General features: G+C 45.0%; 1 protein-coding gene across 2 annotated transcripts in view; it reads right to left on the bottom strand.

Moving 5' to 3' along the window:
* Positions 1–17,465, bottom strand: part of SEPTIN9 (septin 9) — a 629,083-nt gene that overhangs the window by 458,736 nt on the left and 152,882 nt on the right. The window contains exon 1 of one of the 2 annotated variants that reach the window (XM_069200264.1): positions 14,600–15,130. The exons of the other annotated variant lie outside the window; for it this stretch is intronic. Coding sequence (XP_069056365.1) covers positions 14,600–14,621 — 22 coding nt within the window. The 5' untranslated portion in view covers positions 14,622–15,130. Of the gene's footprint in view, positions 1–14,599; positions 15,131–17,465 lie in introns of those variants that run through there. 2 annotated transcript variants of the gene reach the window in all.

A 17,465-nucleotide genomic window follows, 5' to 3' on the forward strand; every position in this document is an offset into this window, starting at 1 on the left:
TTCAGTGCAGGTAAAATGAGTTGCACCAACTTCAATGAAAACAGCAAGGTGGCTTGATGATTTATGTGTAAGCTGCAGACATTTGCGTGTGGTTTCCTGGGCCAGTTCAGCCTTTCAGCACGGACGTCATTTGGGGGTTACAACCCACAATTTATACTGCCAGGTTATGCATGCCGTTTAAATGCATGGCAATCTTTACTGCAAGGAATCTCCAGTCAGTCAAGCCGGGAGCAGGAAGCCAAGCTGTCCCAGGCCCACAAAGCATGACACACTAGTTTCGCTGAGACACCAGCAGCAATTCGCAATAATAAACACAGATGGTTTCTTTTAGGGAAGTCAGAGGAACATATATATTTAGTCAATATAAATGCATTGCAGTACACGAGCACTTCACCGTAAGCTGCAATGGAGCTACTTAAGAAGCAAAATAACAGAACGGCTGGCCATTCAAATGCATGCAGAGAAAATCAACATAGGAGCAAAACCAAAGCCCCTCTCTCAAAACTTCTTTTAAACCTATTTTTGACGATAACACGATCTCAGTAAGACAGCTAATGCCATCTCCATCCAGAGATAAAAAGGTATTTTATTCACACACAGCTAAATAGAAACATAAAATAGAACTATAGCCAATAAAAATTCAAATTAAGCCTTTTTGATCCCTCCTTGATCTGGATCAGAGATCTGTCTAAAATTGTCTGTCTGTGTTAAACCATATACAATCCCTCCATATGGTGTTTGTTACAGAATTCACGGTGTAAACTCCCTTTCAATTGTATTCACAATTCAAAACCTCTTTCTAAAGTATTTGTTCAAGCTGTCACAATGTCCAGATTACTTATGTTAATCAAATTTCTCTAAATGTGGCTTTTGCCCGGATTAATTAGCCTTGAGAGATGTGCTGAGCCTCCTAGAGACCCTTTAGTAAAAATATATTGTATTTAAAGTCCTCCTTATCCTTCATATCTCCTGTTTTGGTTGACTCACGCTTACTAGAATTTAGTAGACCTGGTCTGAACAGGACGGGGTAAGGGTTTATTAATCCGGGCAAAAGACACATCTGCAGTAATGCGATTACTGGTAAGTAAGAAGCACAATACCCCCAAATGTAGCTTTCGCCCTCATTAATTACACATCAGACTTCAAAAACAATGAAACGAAACAGACCAGGGCAGCTCCAAAGTGGACTTCGCAATATTTATTTATTACATTTCTTGACTATTTCTTCATTGCTGAAAGGACGGTAGCCCCAAGAGTATCTTTGATTTGTATGTCCTGCAAAAGACTGCAGTGATTGATCAATGTTGACGGAAGTGCCCATGTTGGAGCTCTACATATTCAGTTACGGATGCTCCTTGAGCCTCTGTACAGCATGCTGTCATGCCCCTCGTGGATCTAACTTCAATCCCCAGGGGTAAAGGGAGTGCTGAATTTTTATAAAAAATTAAGATCACCAATCTCACCCATCTGTGTGAATAGAAGACTTAAAACCCTTTCGAACAGAACAAACATTTACCAATAAGAAAGACAGGAAGACGTGTTAGGAGATCTAATCTCTGCCACTTTGTCTAAAAATATCAGTAATGCTCACCTGACATCCCAACAATGTAATTTCCTCTCTTCTGGAGCCTGAGGATCTGGAAAGAAGGCTGTCAGTATAAACTCCTGTTGTAAATGGAAGGGTGAATTAACTTTTGTAAAAAAGGATGGGCCTAACCTCAGAACAACTCTGTCCTCCAACACACAAGAGCATGGAAATTTGAAAGCCAATGAGCCCAAATAGCCCAGTCATCTGTCTTACATAACAGCTACCAAAAAGTATACTTTGAGATTCAAACATCTCAGCATCTCAGTATTCCTTAGGGGTTCAAAAGGTGCAGATATCAGAGCCTCCAATGCTAGCACAAGTTGGGGAATTTGCTTGTGACATGGGACAGATGTTGGCAATTTCCTTAAACTATCTCTTCACTTATCTGGAATCATTAAAATGACCCCAAAAACTCAGAAATGCTCGTATCACAGCCCACTGAATCTTCATGATGCTACATTCAGCCCCAGAGAGGACCCGTTGTGTACAAACTCGAGGACATTGACTAACTGTGTGAATTTGGGAACTAAGAGCCAGATGTAGCAAAGGGTTTTACCCATTGTGTGTCTATGGGAAAATGTGTTCGCACATATGGCCCTAAGTGCTTCTTTAAACACTGCTTAGAAAGAGGAGGCCAGTGCCTTTTTTTGTAAGGCCAAAGTCGACCTTTCTCTACAGGCTTGCCCGGAAGTAACTAATTTAACTGAAAGACAAAGAGCTAGCAACCCCTCTCTTTCAATCTCTAGGCAATTAGCTTCAACCTCCATAGGTTGTGAATTTAGAGTATTGCGAAAGAGAGAGAGGGGATGGATGCATCAGTAAGTCATTCATTTTCCACCCTCAATGTCTCTTTAGTGAGAACTGAGTGGAACATGGCCAAGCAGGAGCTTTAAGTACTATCTCTGCTCTCTCCCTTTTCACGCTCACTAAGAAATTCAACAGAAGAGGGAAATGAAAAAAGCATATATGAGTCCTGTCAGCCAATCACATGACAGTGCATCAACCTTGCAGGCTTGTTACTTCTCTGCCCTTGCACAAAAAGTCTGAACTTAGGCACTTGACTGAGTTGGAAACAAGTCGATCACTGGGACACCCCATCCGAGGCAGAATTCATTGAACATTTATTGACTGAGACAAAGGAATTTGTCGACTCCACTTGTCTGTTATAATGTTCATTGAGCCCTTGATGTAAATTGCTCCTTGAGATTAAGTTGTGTGTGTGCCCATCTGAATAATTGGCTGGTCAACAGAGCCAATGAGAGGGACCTGAGTTCCCCTAACTTGTTGACATAGTATCTTGTAGTACTGCTGTCTGTCCTTATCAAGACTGCTTTCCCTTTGATCCGATGAATTAGGGCTACCAATGCTTGACTGACAGATTTTAGGTCTCTCCAAATGGCTAATTTCCACTTTTGAGTTGCCGATCATTGTCTTAGTACTTGACAACTGTCTGTCCAGTCTCCCAACCCTGCTGCACTGGCATCTGTGGTGATGACAACTCACTGCTAACTCGAGTATCTGTGCAGAGAGAATCCAACTGGTTACACCAATATCTTCCGCTCAGTGGGTTATTATAAATGATCGACCATTCACCCAACACCACCAGTCATGCACAGCAGCAACAACATGATGGCAACAAGAATCTACAGTGACACCACCTACTCCGCTCGCCGGACACTTTGCCTCAACCAAATGTCACTGAAGTCACAGCTCTGCAGCAACTTGAAAGGGAAGTTTTGTCTGAGACAGAACGAAAACAGAAGATATGAGGGAGGACCTTAAATACAGCATATTTTTTATTCAGGGTCAACGACCCTCGTGTAAATATTCAGGCCAAAAGCTTCATTTGGGGGTAATGTAAAATCCCTCCTTGTTGCATTTGTCTGAGAGTTCACAATGGAAACCTCTTACTACTCTGTTTGTCAGAGTAATACCAATTTAAAATACTCCCAACTCTATTTGTCATGTGGTTACAACAAGCGAACACACTGCATTTCACGAGTTAATTGTTTACCCTGAGGGTCAAGTGCGTAAGACATTTACTTAGTGCCCAGTTTGGGTCCAAACTTAAGGTGGGACAGTTGTGAAATATGCAACACACGCTGCTGCATTCCTAGGTGTATGATGTTACCCAAACCGACTAGCCTCATCTTCATGACTTGTAGCTGTAAGGGTCTGTATGAAACAATAAACACTCATATTCAGAGAGACATCTGGTGTCCAAAATTTTAGAAGACACTTTGGGCCTGATTACAAGTTCGGAGGATGGTTCTGCCGTCCGCCAAACTTCCGATGGGGAGGTTGCCGCCATAGTGGCTATCTCCCTGCCGGGCCCGTTACCAGTTTCCCACTAGGTCAGTGGGTGGAAACCTGAGTTTCCACCCGCTGGCCTGGTGGGAAACACCCTACTGCATTGTCTCTGGCTCGTAATCGAGCCAGCGGCGATGCTGTAGGATGCAGGGTGCACCAGCACCCTCGCAATGTTCACTGTCTGCTTTGCTGCATTGCAAGGGTGCTGGACCGGGGAGCCCCTCCACTGCCCATGCCAAGTGCATGGGCAGTGCAGGGGGCCCACTGGGGCCCCCTACAACCGTTCTCCACCAGCCTTTTCGTGGTGGTGTTACCACCATGAAATTGCTGGCAGAGAATGAGGTCGTAATCCCTAATATCCTAATATTAGGAAAGCCACAACTGCCAGACCACCGGGATAACTAATCCGCGTGGTGCTGGCCATCCGTCCACGGCACGACTGCCGTGGTCATAATGTGGCTCTCGGACCGCCGCCTTGTCAGTGGTCTGACAACCAGCACGAGTCTGGCGGTCAAGCGACCGCCAGACCCATAATGACCACTTTTGTTTCCGACAGCTGTGGAGACATTGGGTCCCTTATGCACAGCCATACACCAGGGCTTGCTTTGTTGTACTTGATGTATGCCTTTTCTCTTGCTCAGTGGGTACAGGAGGACTAAAATAATATAACTGGATACCTATTATAATTAATTGCCAGTCATTAAACTACAAACAATGTCAGTTGCTTGCATTTTAAATTGTATCACAATTCATTCCTTTGCACCACTGGCCAGTACTAGTCATGTATCATGACAGCAAATTGTATTTTTTGTGATGATGAGCACAGATCTGTTAAGACTGGATTTTTTAGATCTGGGTTTTGACACCACAGTTGTCAAACAGACCTCTTGCTAACAATAGACACAGAGCGGGTTTTGCATCCACACCTTTCAATCATTGGCTTTCCTTGACCAGCCGCTTTCAGGCATTTGCTTGAAACCTGTTAATCATGTCTTGCCTGAGTCAAGATATGACATCTATTCATGCCACTGGCTGTTTGCGTGCATCCCTCTCTTCCTTTCAAATGCTTCCCCCGAACTGCAAGAGGGACGTCTTTGGAACCACAGTCCTCTATGTCTGCTGCTACTGTGCTCCTAGCACCACCTGAGTGTTTCGCTGTAATATGCTAATGCATCAAAACATTAATACCTTAAACCCAGAACTAGTGTGTTGGACTTGGCCCTTTTTGCAGGGTTACCTCCAGACTTTTTGACATCTTCTTCCTATTTTTTTCAGATCTGTTTTGCTAGCTTTAGGACTCTGGGGATGTTACCACTGCTAACCAGTGCTAAAATGCATATGCGCGCTGTCTAAAATGTATTGGTGATTGGTTTATCCATGATTGGCATATTTGATTTACTAGCAAGTCCCTAGTAAAGTGCATTATGTGTGCCCAATGGCTTGTAAATCAAATACTGCTAGTGGGCCTGCTGCGCTGATTGTGCCACCCACATGAGTAGCCCTGGAAACATGTTTCAGGTCTGCCACTGCAGTGTCTGTGTGTGCAGTTCTAAACTGGCATTTCAACCTGAAAGTGCACCCGCTTGCCAGGCCCAAACCTTCCCTTTTACTACCTGTAAGTCACCCCTAAGACAGCCCCATGGGCAGGGTGCAGTGTATTTAAAAGGTAGGGCATGTATTAGGGTGTTTTACATGTCCTGATAGTGAAATACCACTAATTTAATTTTTCACTGTTGCAAGACCTTTCTCTCCCTTTGGGTAATATGGGGATTACCTTGAAATATCTTTTAAGTGTAATTTCTCAACGGGAGATTGCGAGCAGGTAGAGATATGGAGTATGGGGTCTCTGAGCTCACAATTTAAAAATACATCTTTTGGTGAAGTTGTTTTTGAATTGTAAGTTTGAAAATGGCACTTTTAGAAGGTGAGCAGTTTCTTGCTTAGCCATTATGTGCCACTGCCTGCTTGCTGAATAAAAGTCTGGGTCAGGATGACAGTTGGGCTGTTTGTGCATTCACTCTAGACAGCCCCACAAAGGGAACTGAGGTGTGCCCTGCACACCCTGATGGCCTATCACCAGGCTGATGGGTGTTCCTGGGCTAGAGTGGTGGGAGGGGCTGACACTTGCACCTGAATAGGGCTGGGCTCGTCCTCACACAAAGCAGTCTCCAACTCTCTGGAGTGTGTCTGTGGCCAGTGCAGGCAGGGAAAGGCAGGGTCTGGTCCACTATAAGGACTTCTCTTTGAAAATTGTCTATTTCAAAGACAGAAATGGGTATATGTACTGGACCTCTGACACCACATAGTTAGAATCCTTCTAGACTGAGGAAATTCTGCCAGGAAGAAGAGCTGGATGGTGTAGGAGGGACTGCCAGTCTGCCTGTTGCTTTGTTGTGCTGGCCAGCTGCTTGCTGCTTCTGTCCTGGAAGTAAAAAGGCTGGGCTTGGCTTTCTACATCCTGCTTCCAAATGTACTCCAAGGGCATTGACTGAACTTAGGGTCATCAAAGATTTCACCTGCCAGGTGCCTGGGCTCTTCTGCTCAGAATCCTAACTTGGCAAGTGGTGAAAACTCCAGTCTCTGGGCCCTTTGAAGTGCAAGCTGGTGATCTGAAGCAGAAAATCCACGCATCAACGTGCCAGAAAAATTGATGCAGCGCCTGTCTCGCAGCTGAAAATCAATGCAGCACCTGTCTTATGGCTGCAGAATCGATGTAGGGCCTGTTTCACTCTGGTGCCATCAATAAAGCATCTCTGGATTTTCCACGCATCATCCATGGCCGCCAATTTTGCATCGACCCCACACCGCAGTAAGGAACTGAGGCTGTGTGTCTGGAATTCGATGCATTGCCTTTCCTGAGAGGAAAGAATCAATGCATCACCTCCCCTGCCAGTAAGGAACAGATGCACTGTCTCACCTGCGTGGAAAGAATTGAGGCATCACCACCCCCGCACAGTAAGGAACTGACCCATTGCTTTGCTTTTCCAGCACCTCATCTCCCCTGAGCCCACACTGTCTTTGTTTTTTAAGCATCCCAGGTACTTTGTGCTGAAGAGATACATACATAGATTCTTATGGATTAAGACTTGCTTAAACTTTTAAAAAGAGAAATTTGGCTTGTGTATGTTGGATTTTTGTTGTTTTTGTCTTGTTTTACTCAGATAGATATTGGCTATTTTTCTAAACTGGTGTGGAGTCCTTCTGTGGCATTTTCACTGTGTTATTGTGTGTGTGTGTACCAATACTTTACACATTGTCTCTGAGATAAGCCTAACTGTTTGAGCCAAGTTACCAACAGGGTGAGCAGGGGCTATCTTAGCTGTGTGACTCCCTTACCGTGACTAGAGTGAGGGTCCGTACTTGGACAGGGTGCAAACCACTGCCAACTAGAGACCCCATTTCTTACATATTGGCTATACCAATGCTTCTTTTAGATCACTTCTCTGACTGAGTGCATTCCAGCATCAGGATCTGGACATAGGTCACAGAGGCAGCTGAGGTATGTACTCCTCTGTCTCTTGTGATGAGCTATGACAACCCATCTCTCTTGTTGGGATGTGGCCACTTGCTCTTTCTACCAATATCTATTTGAGCTGTTTTTGCCCCACCCTACCTAGTGCCAAGGCAAGACCACACACTGCTGCCTTGAATGAGCCTGAGAGATTTATTGGAGACAAAGTCAAAATATAGGTACATCCATCGAGCTAGTCATCAGGCACCATGGGAAGCATGCTGCACAAGCACAATCTGCAGTGCAATAAACCCACATATGATCAAAGGTCAGCTCAGTGACTGAGTGCAGGCATCGAACCATGCCCATAAACAAAATTTAAGAAGTTGATTGCCTAAGTAACTGCACCAGGTGAAGGGCATTATGGATCCCCTTCCACCTCTGGACACTGAAGATACTACACCATCCGCGCCATTGACAGCTACAACACTTCTTATGACATTAACACTAGGGCTGTCTGTCGTTTAGTCCTGTAAAATGGGTGCAACCTGTTTTATGCCCTAAACATAACACAATATATATATTTATTTAAGAGCTAGTCTAGTGTGCTGATTGTAACCTTTCGGCTACTTCAAAGCGCAAGATGATGAAGTGATATATTCAATTAGAAGAAGCAAGTTAGGGGAGAATGTATCCAATCATGTGGGGTGGGTGCCCTTGACTGTGTTCTGTGATTGCAGCCAGAGCTAGCCCAGAGATCCATTATGATGGGACGGTGAGTAGTTCAGCTTTCAGGAATTTTTTAAAAGGTGTTTGAGGTGGACTGAGATCTCCAGGAGGGTGTTAATAATCTTGGCCTTAACAGGGATCTTCCCCATGGTTTATCCTCAACCCGAAGAATGGAGGTTGGTAGGTGGGGTGGAGTGGAGCTATTTTTGCATGTAATTTGTTTTTTTTTATGGAAAGATTTATGGATGGTGCAGGGGACCTTGAAATTGATTCTGTCTTTGACAGGTGGCAGTATAGGGCTTCCAAAGAAGCAGGTGTGGCTCCTCTGTTAGGGCAGAGGAGGGTCACTTACTCCCCCCCTGCCAGCAGAAGCAGCTGCAAACCTTTTTCTACAAAACGATAATAAACTATGTTTATTAACTATGTTTATTATCGTTTTGTAGTAAAAGGGGTGGGGCATTGGGGATGACAGCACTTAGGGGTGTGCTCAGCACTTCCCCTCTTTGCACATGTAGGTTTGGTGGACCGCCTCGGGCCGGCCAAACACACATGCACAGTAGGCTCTATCCAGCCCGGCAACGGAGCACCCTCGCTGGGCCCTCCCAGCCAATCCTGATGCTGCTCTACCGCTTGTAAATTTCTTACTGGGCTTACTGCCACCCCCTGCTTTTCATTTGTTTGTTCGTGTCCTTTAAAAATCCTTGCTTGCTAATGGTCAGTGCTACCTCTTTGTCTTTCCTTTTTCTCTTTTGTTCCTCCCACGGAGCAGGGATTAAGTACTGTATCATTATGCTTTGGTTGTTTATTTGTTCTTTGGGCGACTATTTGTTCCTTTGGTTCCTACTCATCTCACTGTTTTCCTGTGTTCAGCATTCCTCCCTCCCACTTCCTTGTCACATTAGTACTTTGTTTGCCTCCATGCCCAATGCAATCAGGTCCGCTTTTTGTTGTTTTGCAGATTTATATAGTGCAAACTCAAACTGAATGTATTGGAGTGCTTTAAAATTAGCACCAGTTACGTTACACATGGACACATTTATTAAAATTGTTTTGGTAGGCACGGGGAGATTATGGGATTTGCCCAAAATCACAAGATGTTGAGCTGATGCTGACTCAAACCTGGTTCTCCAGGTCCAAAGTTGCCAGCTCTGGCCATTACACCACATCCTCTTCCTCATCGTACAGTACGGAGATTTCATGTTGTGTACATCTTCCGCATTGAAGTCAGGCATCGTCGTGTACCTTTAATTATATTTATTTTTTTATGAACTGTTGCATTGTGGGATAGAGCAGGCCCAGACTGCTGAACTCAGTTCCCCTATCCCAATCTTAGATATAACTATTTCTGTCTGGCACGTGGGAGAAAACATTTCATGTCAGCGATGAGAGAAGAAAGAAGCAGAGATGAAATGCGCATGAGGTAAACAGGTGGAATGATTTGGGCAAGAGGGTATATTGCATTAGTTCACCAATACAGCCACTGGAAAATCTTGCTCTCTAGTAAGAAAAATTAGGCAAGGTCCCCAAAAGTTTGGGAAAAAAACAATGGTAGATAAAGGCACTGGTAGCGTTTGCTCACATGTTGCTATCACAATGGGTTGTCCCACTGCATGCATCAATTTCTGATAGTTTCAAGTTACAGGACGGCTTTTGTCAGTGGTTTAATGTTGTGTCATTAGCTATTCCCTTGTGTGTCATTGTGAGGGGAGGGACTCACAGTATCTGCCGTGCGCTGACAGCACCGGCCATGGCAGCTTGCATCAGGTGCACACCGTCCTCCCCATAGCAGGTCCTAACAGGTGCACAGGGTAGAATAGTTATCCTTCCATTGGCTGTTTAGCGTGCCAGTCTATCTTGGTTTTGTGGTACTTGGTCCTCTCTTGCAGCTTATTGGCCTTGTTAATCCTCATGACTGTAGCATTGAAGTGTATTGGACTGACACTGGCACACTGACTCAGCTGGTCACATGCGCTATAGATTAGGTCAATGCTAACGTTTGGGATCCTAAGGATAGAAATAAATTATGGGCTGCTAATCTGAATGCCAGGCACAGATGTAAAAGAAAAACTTTCTGTATATTTGGAACATTAACACGATCCCAGAAAGGCAAGCAGTTCAAAGCGAGGGCGGTGTCTTTAGAGAGCATGAGTGATCGTAAAATACTACCCAGCTGGCTCAAGTATCACTTATCATTCACTGTCAGCAGAAGCAACAGTAGATTAACGAAAGATATGCAGTAAGAGTGTCTGTTATTTGGGCACGTGTTTTATCTTCACACTGTGCATATAGAGGAGAAAGTGCAGACTGCTGTATAATTCTACACTTAGGGAGACTTACATTTTCTAATCAAAACAAACTATATGTAACGTAGGAATAAATATTGGAGATGCAGCCCATCCCTTGCGCAGTCTGGAGTGCGCAGTGATAGGGTCCTCAGGTGTTGTAGGCAAGTTTGCTTTGGACGAGTGGTGGCCCCGGGTGACCCAAGAGCACTTACTCGCACAGTGCAACTGTCTTTGAGGCTGAAATACAGGAATGGACTATAGCTATTTTGTCACCCTCTTGCTTTTATTGTGTTTTATCATCCTAGTTATTGAAATACATTCCACTTTATCTAAGATGCAGTTACTTCAATAAACCCTTATTAAACTATATTCTGCCTCTCTTGTCTTTGCCTGTGTGAGACCAATGTAACTGGGAGAAAGGGATGAGATCTGATTGACCACGATTCCCCTGAGGAGTCTTTCTTGTCATGCGCCCGGTTGCCACAATCATCCCTGCTCTTGCTTAGATATGAGGCGCTGCTAGTTAGTTGGAAAACCCGGATTAGGTTGACAGGTGTCAAATGGTGTGGAACTGTACTTAGTACCCCATAATCTATGCAATTCTGCCACCCAAATCCAGTAGCCTCATTAGCATAATGAGAACCTACGCAACATACTTGTTGCCGAGCCACTCTGTCCCACCCGTGCTCTGCCCTCAGCTCTGCATCAGTGAGGGACTTAAGCCACCAGTTTCTCACACCACCACCCGTTCACCACCCCCACTGCCCTCCCGTTCACCACCGCCACCCAATTGCTAAATGTGTAGATTTTGTAGATATTTACTAGATACTACTCAATAATAATTTGTTGAAGAAAACATATTATGTAGTAAGGACAACAGCTGTGTCTTCTCGAGACAGGGGAGCGATGAAGCACCCCCACCACCCCTAATTCCCCTCCCCACCCACTGCGAGCCATGCAGGCAAACATTTAATGGCAATGAAAGAATTTCATTGACATTTTATTTTTACCAGCGCAGCACACATCAGCCCAGAGACATACAGCAAAGGACTGGAGCAGTGGCTTGGCTGGACGTTCCAAAGTGAGCAAGTCACTTTGGTCGGCTGTTTTGTGCCAGCCAAAGTGACATGCGCACTTTGAAGCTCCCCACTCAGCTGTCTCTAGGACCTGAAGGAGCGTTCAGCCGGGCTGCTCCATCCAATCCAGGCACTTCTCTCATGCTGATTAACAGCATGAGAGCAGCATCTGGATTAGTTAGGGCAGCTCTTCCAGCATCGAAGAAGGAGAAATGCACCAAGTAGTACGCAAGGTCGGTGGGTAAGTGCTGTTTTTTTTTTTTTTCAATGTTTAATGCATGTGTGTGTAGTACATGTGTGTAATGCATGTAAGTATATTGGTTGTGTTTATTTTGTAGTTAGTGTTGTGGTTTTATTTGGGCTTTTGGAAGGAGATGTGGTTCAATTTGGGGTTTTGGAGGCAGGAGGTGTTTTTTTTTTTGGGGGGGGAGAGGGGAAGTGGTGGGGGACTTCACTCGCCTCACCACTTTCAAAGTGCATAAAATACCCCTGAGCAAATATTACTTACAAACATGTCATTTCATTAGAGTTAATAATAGGAAATCTACATACACTGGATTATACTTTTGTAAACATTTAGGAGAAAATATTTGTCAAACAATATTTCTGTATGATATTCTGACATGCCACCCGCGGGAGGTTTTACAAACCTTTGCATTACCATTAATTAGCCCCTGCCTGGAAACTCACATTTCCCTGGTGCTTTACCAAACCTATAAGTGTGGAAAAGTATGGGTTCCTGACAGATTTTCTGAAGCGATATACTCTTTCTGAGACTGTAACTGTCAGTAGATCTGGATTTTACACCTCCGGATCTGTCATTTGCATTTGCTGAGTACACATATGCAATGAATTGAAACTTTGGTGGACAAAATGTTTCTGAGATTCGGATCTTTAATGAGTATTTACATGTTGCAACAACATCCCCTTATACTATAGAGGTTTGAATGTGCCTTCAGCATGCAGAGAATGAGTCATGAGGACATGGATGAAAGGTTGTTAAGATTGCTGCCCATGCAAAAGAATTGTTCCACAATGGAACCGAGTGTATCAAAGCAGGAAAAGTAAATAAATACATGTGAGAATGAGTTTTGTCAAAACATGGAACTGGACCTTCCAAAGAGCTCGGGAGTTTCAATAACTCTCCAAGATGATACCATCATTTAGGAGAGTGGTGTGAATTTAGCTTTTATGGTTAGAGGGTGGATTTAGGGGAACTCCAAGGTCATCTGGTAAGGATCATTTATAGTAATGGTTTGGAATCTGACTCAAATAAATGTTTGTTCAATTGTATCAGCGCTTAGCTTAATCATGAATGACGGACCCTACACAGTTGGTCAACAGTGTTGAAAGGTAGAAAACAAATAAAATAGCAAAAAAAATAAGGATAAGCAAGAGATCTGACAAACAGTTGCACCAAAAACCTTAACACAGACAAGAGACACAAATACCTGTTGATATCCTGTGGTTGCGATGGGTGGCTGGGCCAGGATACAAGAGAGAGGTAATGTATAACAGTCTCAACATCAATGGTACATAGACTACTTCTACCACCAGAAACACGCACCGTTCTAATTCCCAAATAAGTCAATAGACCTCAAATGTTTGTGTGGCCTACAGAAACACAATATGGTCACAGAGAAAGCTGCACATTGTACTCCAAACCGACGCTGACATGTTGGGAGTTATTTGCTTTATGAGCCCTGGAGCCTTAGCCGATACAAAGTGCAGAAGTGCTAGCCCGTGTGAAATTTCCTGCTACTTTTGATCTTTCTAGTTGGGACTCTAACTTGTCTTTTCTTAGTACTCAGTGGTAAAACCCAAATTCTGCACTCAAACTCAAGTAAGCACACTGTTTTGCTAGACTAGGCTACCAATTTCAGATACTGTTTCTTTTCACTGACTGAGATCTGAAACACAAGCACTGAAGTTAATGGAAGACAAGGTCCCTTTGCAAAATTCTCTGAAAACCTGCACCATAGACCTGCACTGCGTTGTACTTTGAACCTACAGACTAACACAGGATAATGCGAGCGTTACACCACTTCAGCTTTGTGTTATGCTCATTTTTAAGCTGTTTTTTTAATGAATGTATTAACTAATCTTGTGAAAACCACTTGGCAGAATGTATCAGAGCCAAATCTCCAACCTCCTACTGATGTCAGCCTCGAGTGTCCTGTCTCTTGCTTTAATAGGGCATGCATCATATCTCAGGGCTTAAACTTTCTGTTCAGGAATGTCAGTTTCCAATTCGATATGCATATCCCACTACGTACACACAGGTCCTGCAGGACTCCGTCAGCTACTCACATCTGACTATGGAAAAGATGAGCAATCGCACAAAAAACATAACAGTTTATCAACTGTGAAAGCTATAGCACCACACCTCCCTCTCATCTGACACATTCTGTAGCCCAGGTATAACCTGGACCGTTTTGTTTTTCTTTCAGGCTCACTGGGCAAAAGATGCATGAAGTGACATTTGTTTACTCCCACTTGAACAGAGAATTGACATCCATATTCATCCTACTGAGCTCTCGTTCGTGGTCAACCATCTAGAATAGCGTAGTACCAGTTCAGTGAGCGCGAAAGGCGTCACATTTAGGAAGCGCTTCGCAAAATGACATTGAAAATCAATACGAATTATAACAGCGTTCTGGAGAGGGCTGCCATGTGGCTTGTGGGCGCTACAGTTACCATTCGGGAAAAGAAAGGTGGATCGGTGCCAAAGACCAGACGCTTAAAAAATGATAACTTTTAATAAACTGCCACTTCACCAGACGCGGGCCGGGAAAGACGGAGGCGCGATCTATCACATGTCTTCCTGTTTCACTTTCCGCATCTGCGACGGGAGTGAAAGTACAGCGCTGTCGTCACTTTCACTCTCCTCTGACCAGGTCCGGACACCGCACCCCGCTTCCCCCTCGCAGCCTGGCAGTGCAGGACTGCGGACAGGGTAGCGAAGGGGGGCAACAAAACAGGAAAGAGTAGACACACAAAGGGGAAAATGATATCCAGACACACAGGCGGCTCTGTGATCGGTCACCGGGTCCCGCTTGGGAGACACGCAAGCAGAGTCCAGGCGCTGGGAGGCCGGGAGTGCCCCTCGCGCACCCGGGCCACTTCTCAAAGACTAACCGGAAACCAGAGCCTTTCCTACCTGAGATTCGGTCCCTCTCCATCACTCCAGCCGGGTATATTTAGCATCCCCGGTGCGGTCCGTCCCTTTTGGAGGCGTTGCTCTGGCTCTCTCTCTTTCTTTCCGTCTTTCTCTCCTCCCTCCGTCCCTCCTTCTTAGGAACAAGCTCTTTGTCTGCCCTAATTCCTTCAATCTGTGGCGCGGCGGAGCGCGCGGCCTAACGCTGAGCCCGGGCCGCCATGTGCTCGTCATATGCCTCGGCCGCAGACTTAGGCTGCCTTGTCTTGTCTTGGAAGCCGCGGTAGCAGGAGGGATGTCAAAACGGGAAGTCAGGGGAGGGCAGGGTGGAGCACGGAACCCGTGTGACCGAGGAAATTACACTCCCTGCTGAGAAACGGCCTGGCACGTGCTCTGAGAATGACTGCATCCAGCCCACCCCGCACCCCAACCACCAAGAATATTTTAAGGCTTGAATGTTATTTATTCTGCTGAGAAAGACGTTCCATAAAGCTTAAACATGTCTGTGTCTATTAAAAGATCAGTGGGCAGTGTGTGCGACTATCTGCTTTTAGGCTTGAGGGAGGAGACAGAGCAGGCAGAAGCAATGAAAGCTTCCCTCATACATCGAACAGGTACAGCACAAGCAGCAGTGAAGGCTTCCATCACACACTCTAAACTGCATGACAAATGCAATGGACTCATTCATACAATGCACAGGCACAAATGAGAGGCAGCCGTGCAACTGAATGCACTGCAAGCTTCCTTTACAAGCACAGCACCAGCAGTGTTACCCACACACACATAACAGGTACAGCATGAGCCACAGTACTGCAAGCTTCGCTCACAAATATGCAAGATATATCATGGGTGTGGTAAATGCAGAAATTTGCTACCTACGCCTCAGATGGTGAATTATGTGGCAAACGCCACACCCAAAAGTAGCTGGAGCTCAGTGCAGAATCATATAATTCTAGTGGCCATGAATATAGGCAGCAGGGGTTGCTGCAACAATGAGTAGGACCATAACGGGTGGCAGTAGCCTAAGCATCATTTATACAAGCAAAAAAAAAAAATCACAAGTACAGGTCTACTGTCATTGTGATGATGACTTGACTTGCCACAAAGTCTACCTTTTCCTCATAGGCTGCCCTGTGTCTACCTCAAATTGAGGTCTTGTGTAACTCAGCTGGGCCCATAAGAATCATCGGTCTCCACCAGCATGAGATGAGCTTACACCCCAGGACAGTCTGCCTCCCAGCTGTCTCCAAGCGGTTGGATCACTCTTGCCTAGCCTGGCAAAGTTCCAGTGGTTGATGTCTAATGTAGGCAAGGGGAAGATGATGAGGAGAACATTGTCAGTAGTTAGGAATAGCGCTATGTCATGGTGAATCGTTATAGTAAAGGAAACTGAGCATTTAATAATGCACACTATTAAATGAACTCAATTCAGTTTCTCTACATCTCTGTTTCACTGGTAGTTTGTAGATAACCACCAGATAATAGAGTGCCACTGGAAGGATGTTGTTCGGGGAGTTCTGTGGAGCCAGTTGGCCCATCGTGTTGCCGGTGGTTAAGTTCCAGCTGCCAGTGTGGGTTGGGAGTGGATGCTGTGCAGGATGCATCCGACGCATGCGCAGGCAGCAATATGTCCCAGGTGGTGTCAATGACTGCATCCGGTGCATGTGTAGTGCTCTGGTGTGCTTTGGGCATACCAGACTCCTTCGCACCCAGAGTGCAGCATGCCCTAGGCCAAGCCAGAACCTTCCACAACCAATTTCACCTATGGTCTGGATGTAGACTCATTCAGAAGGTCCATTTCTTTTTTTTATAACTCTTTTTAGGGTAGAGCCTGCAAGAGTATGTATTAGCACATGTGTCTCGCTTGCAAGACACTTGTGTTAACAAAAAAAATGGCTTGGAGCCTTCCTGTTGCTTTTAGGGTCGAGCCTGCATGCGCTAGCGCATGTGCCTCACCGGGAAGACACTTACGTAAAACAAAAAAGGGCTTGGAGCCCGCCCGTTGCTTACCATATTTTTTCTTGTATGACACTGTTCTTTACAGCCTCGTAATTGGTCACTGCAGGCCTAGCATGATTTCTGTTCCTTTCTGCGGAGAAGAGACCAAGCACTGATTGATTCAATTTAATCAGTGCCCGTCCGCTGCTCCTGACCTCACTGAGGTACTATTTTGTCCTTTTTAACTTCCAGTGCCCTGCTAACAGAAGGCGTATGACTGGCAAAAACGTTCCCAGCAGTACAAACAAAAATGAAAAGTTTTGTTTTCTATAGTTAACTTTCTTTTATCTTGCCAGTTCTTCTTTTCTCACATTGCACAAATGTATTGTTTTTGCTCGTGAGCGCTGTTCTCAAATTATGACAATTATCTTGTTCTAAATATTGCAAGGCCAATTATTTCTTTGTCATGTGTAATTTCTGAATCTATGATTTAACACATAATCATACAGTCCACCCCAGTCAACTCCACTCCTATCCAATCCGCCCACTCCTATCAACGCCAATCCACCCCATCTCACCCCACACCAATCTACCCCACTCAATCCAATCCGGCGCAGACCAATCCAATCCACCCTACTCCACCAACCCCAATCCCCTCCACTTAAATCCAAATCACTCACCCCAGTCCAATTAACCACACTTCCGTCTTCCCAACTCACCCCACTGCAACCCAAAACAATCTGCCCCATCTTAATCCAAAACAATCTGCCTCTCTCCAATCCAAAACAATCTGCCCCTCTCATATCCAAATCAATCTGCCCCACTCCAATCCAAAACAATCTACCCCACTCCAGTCCAAAACAATCTGCACCACTCCAAAACAATCTGCCCCACTTCACTCCAAAATATCTGCCTCAATTCAGTCTGCTCC

The sequence above is a fragment of the Pleurodeles waltl genome, chromosome 7, assembly GCF_031143425.1.
Source record: "Pleurodeles waltl isolate 20211129_DDA chromosome 7, aPleWal1.hap1.20221129, whole genome shotgun sequence".
In the NCBI taxonomy this organism is placed as follows: Eukaryota; Metazoa; Chordata; class Amphibia; order Caudata; family Salamandridae; genus Pleurodeles; species Pleurodeles waltl.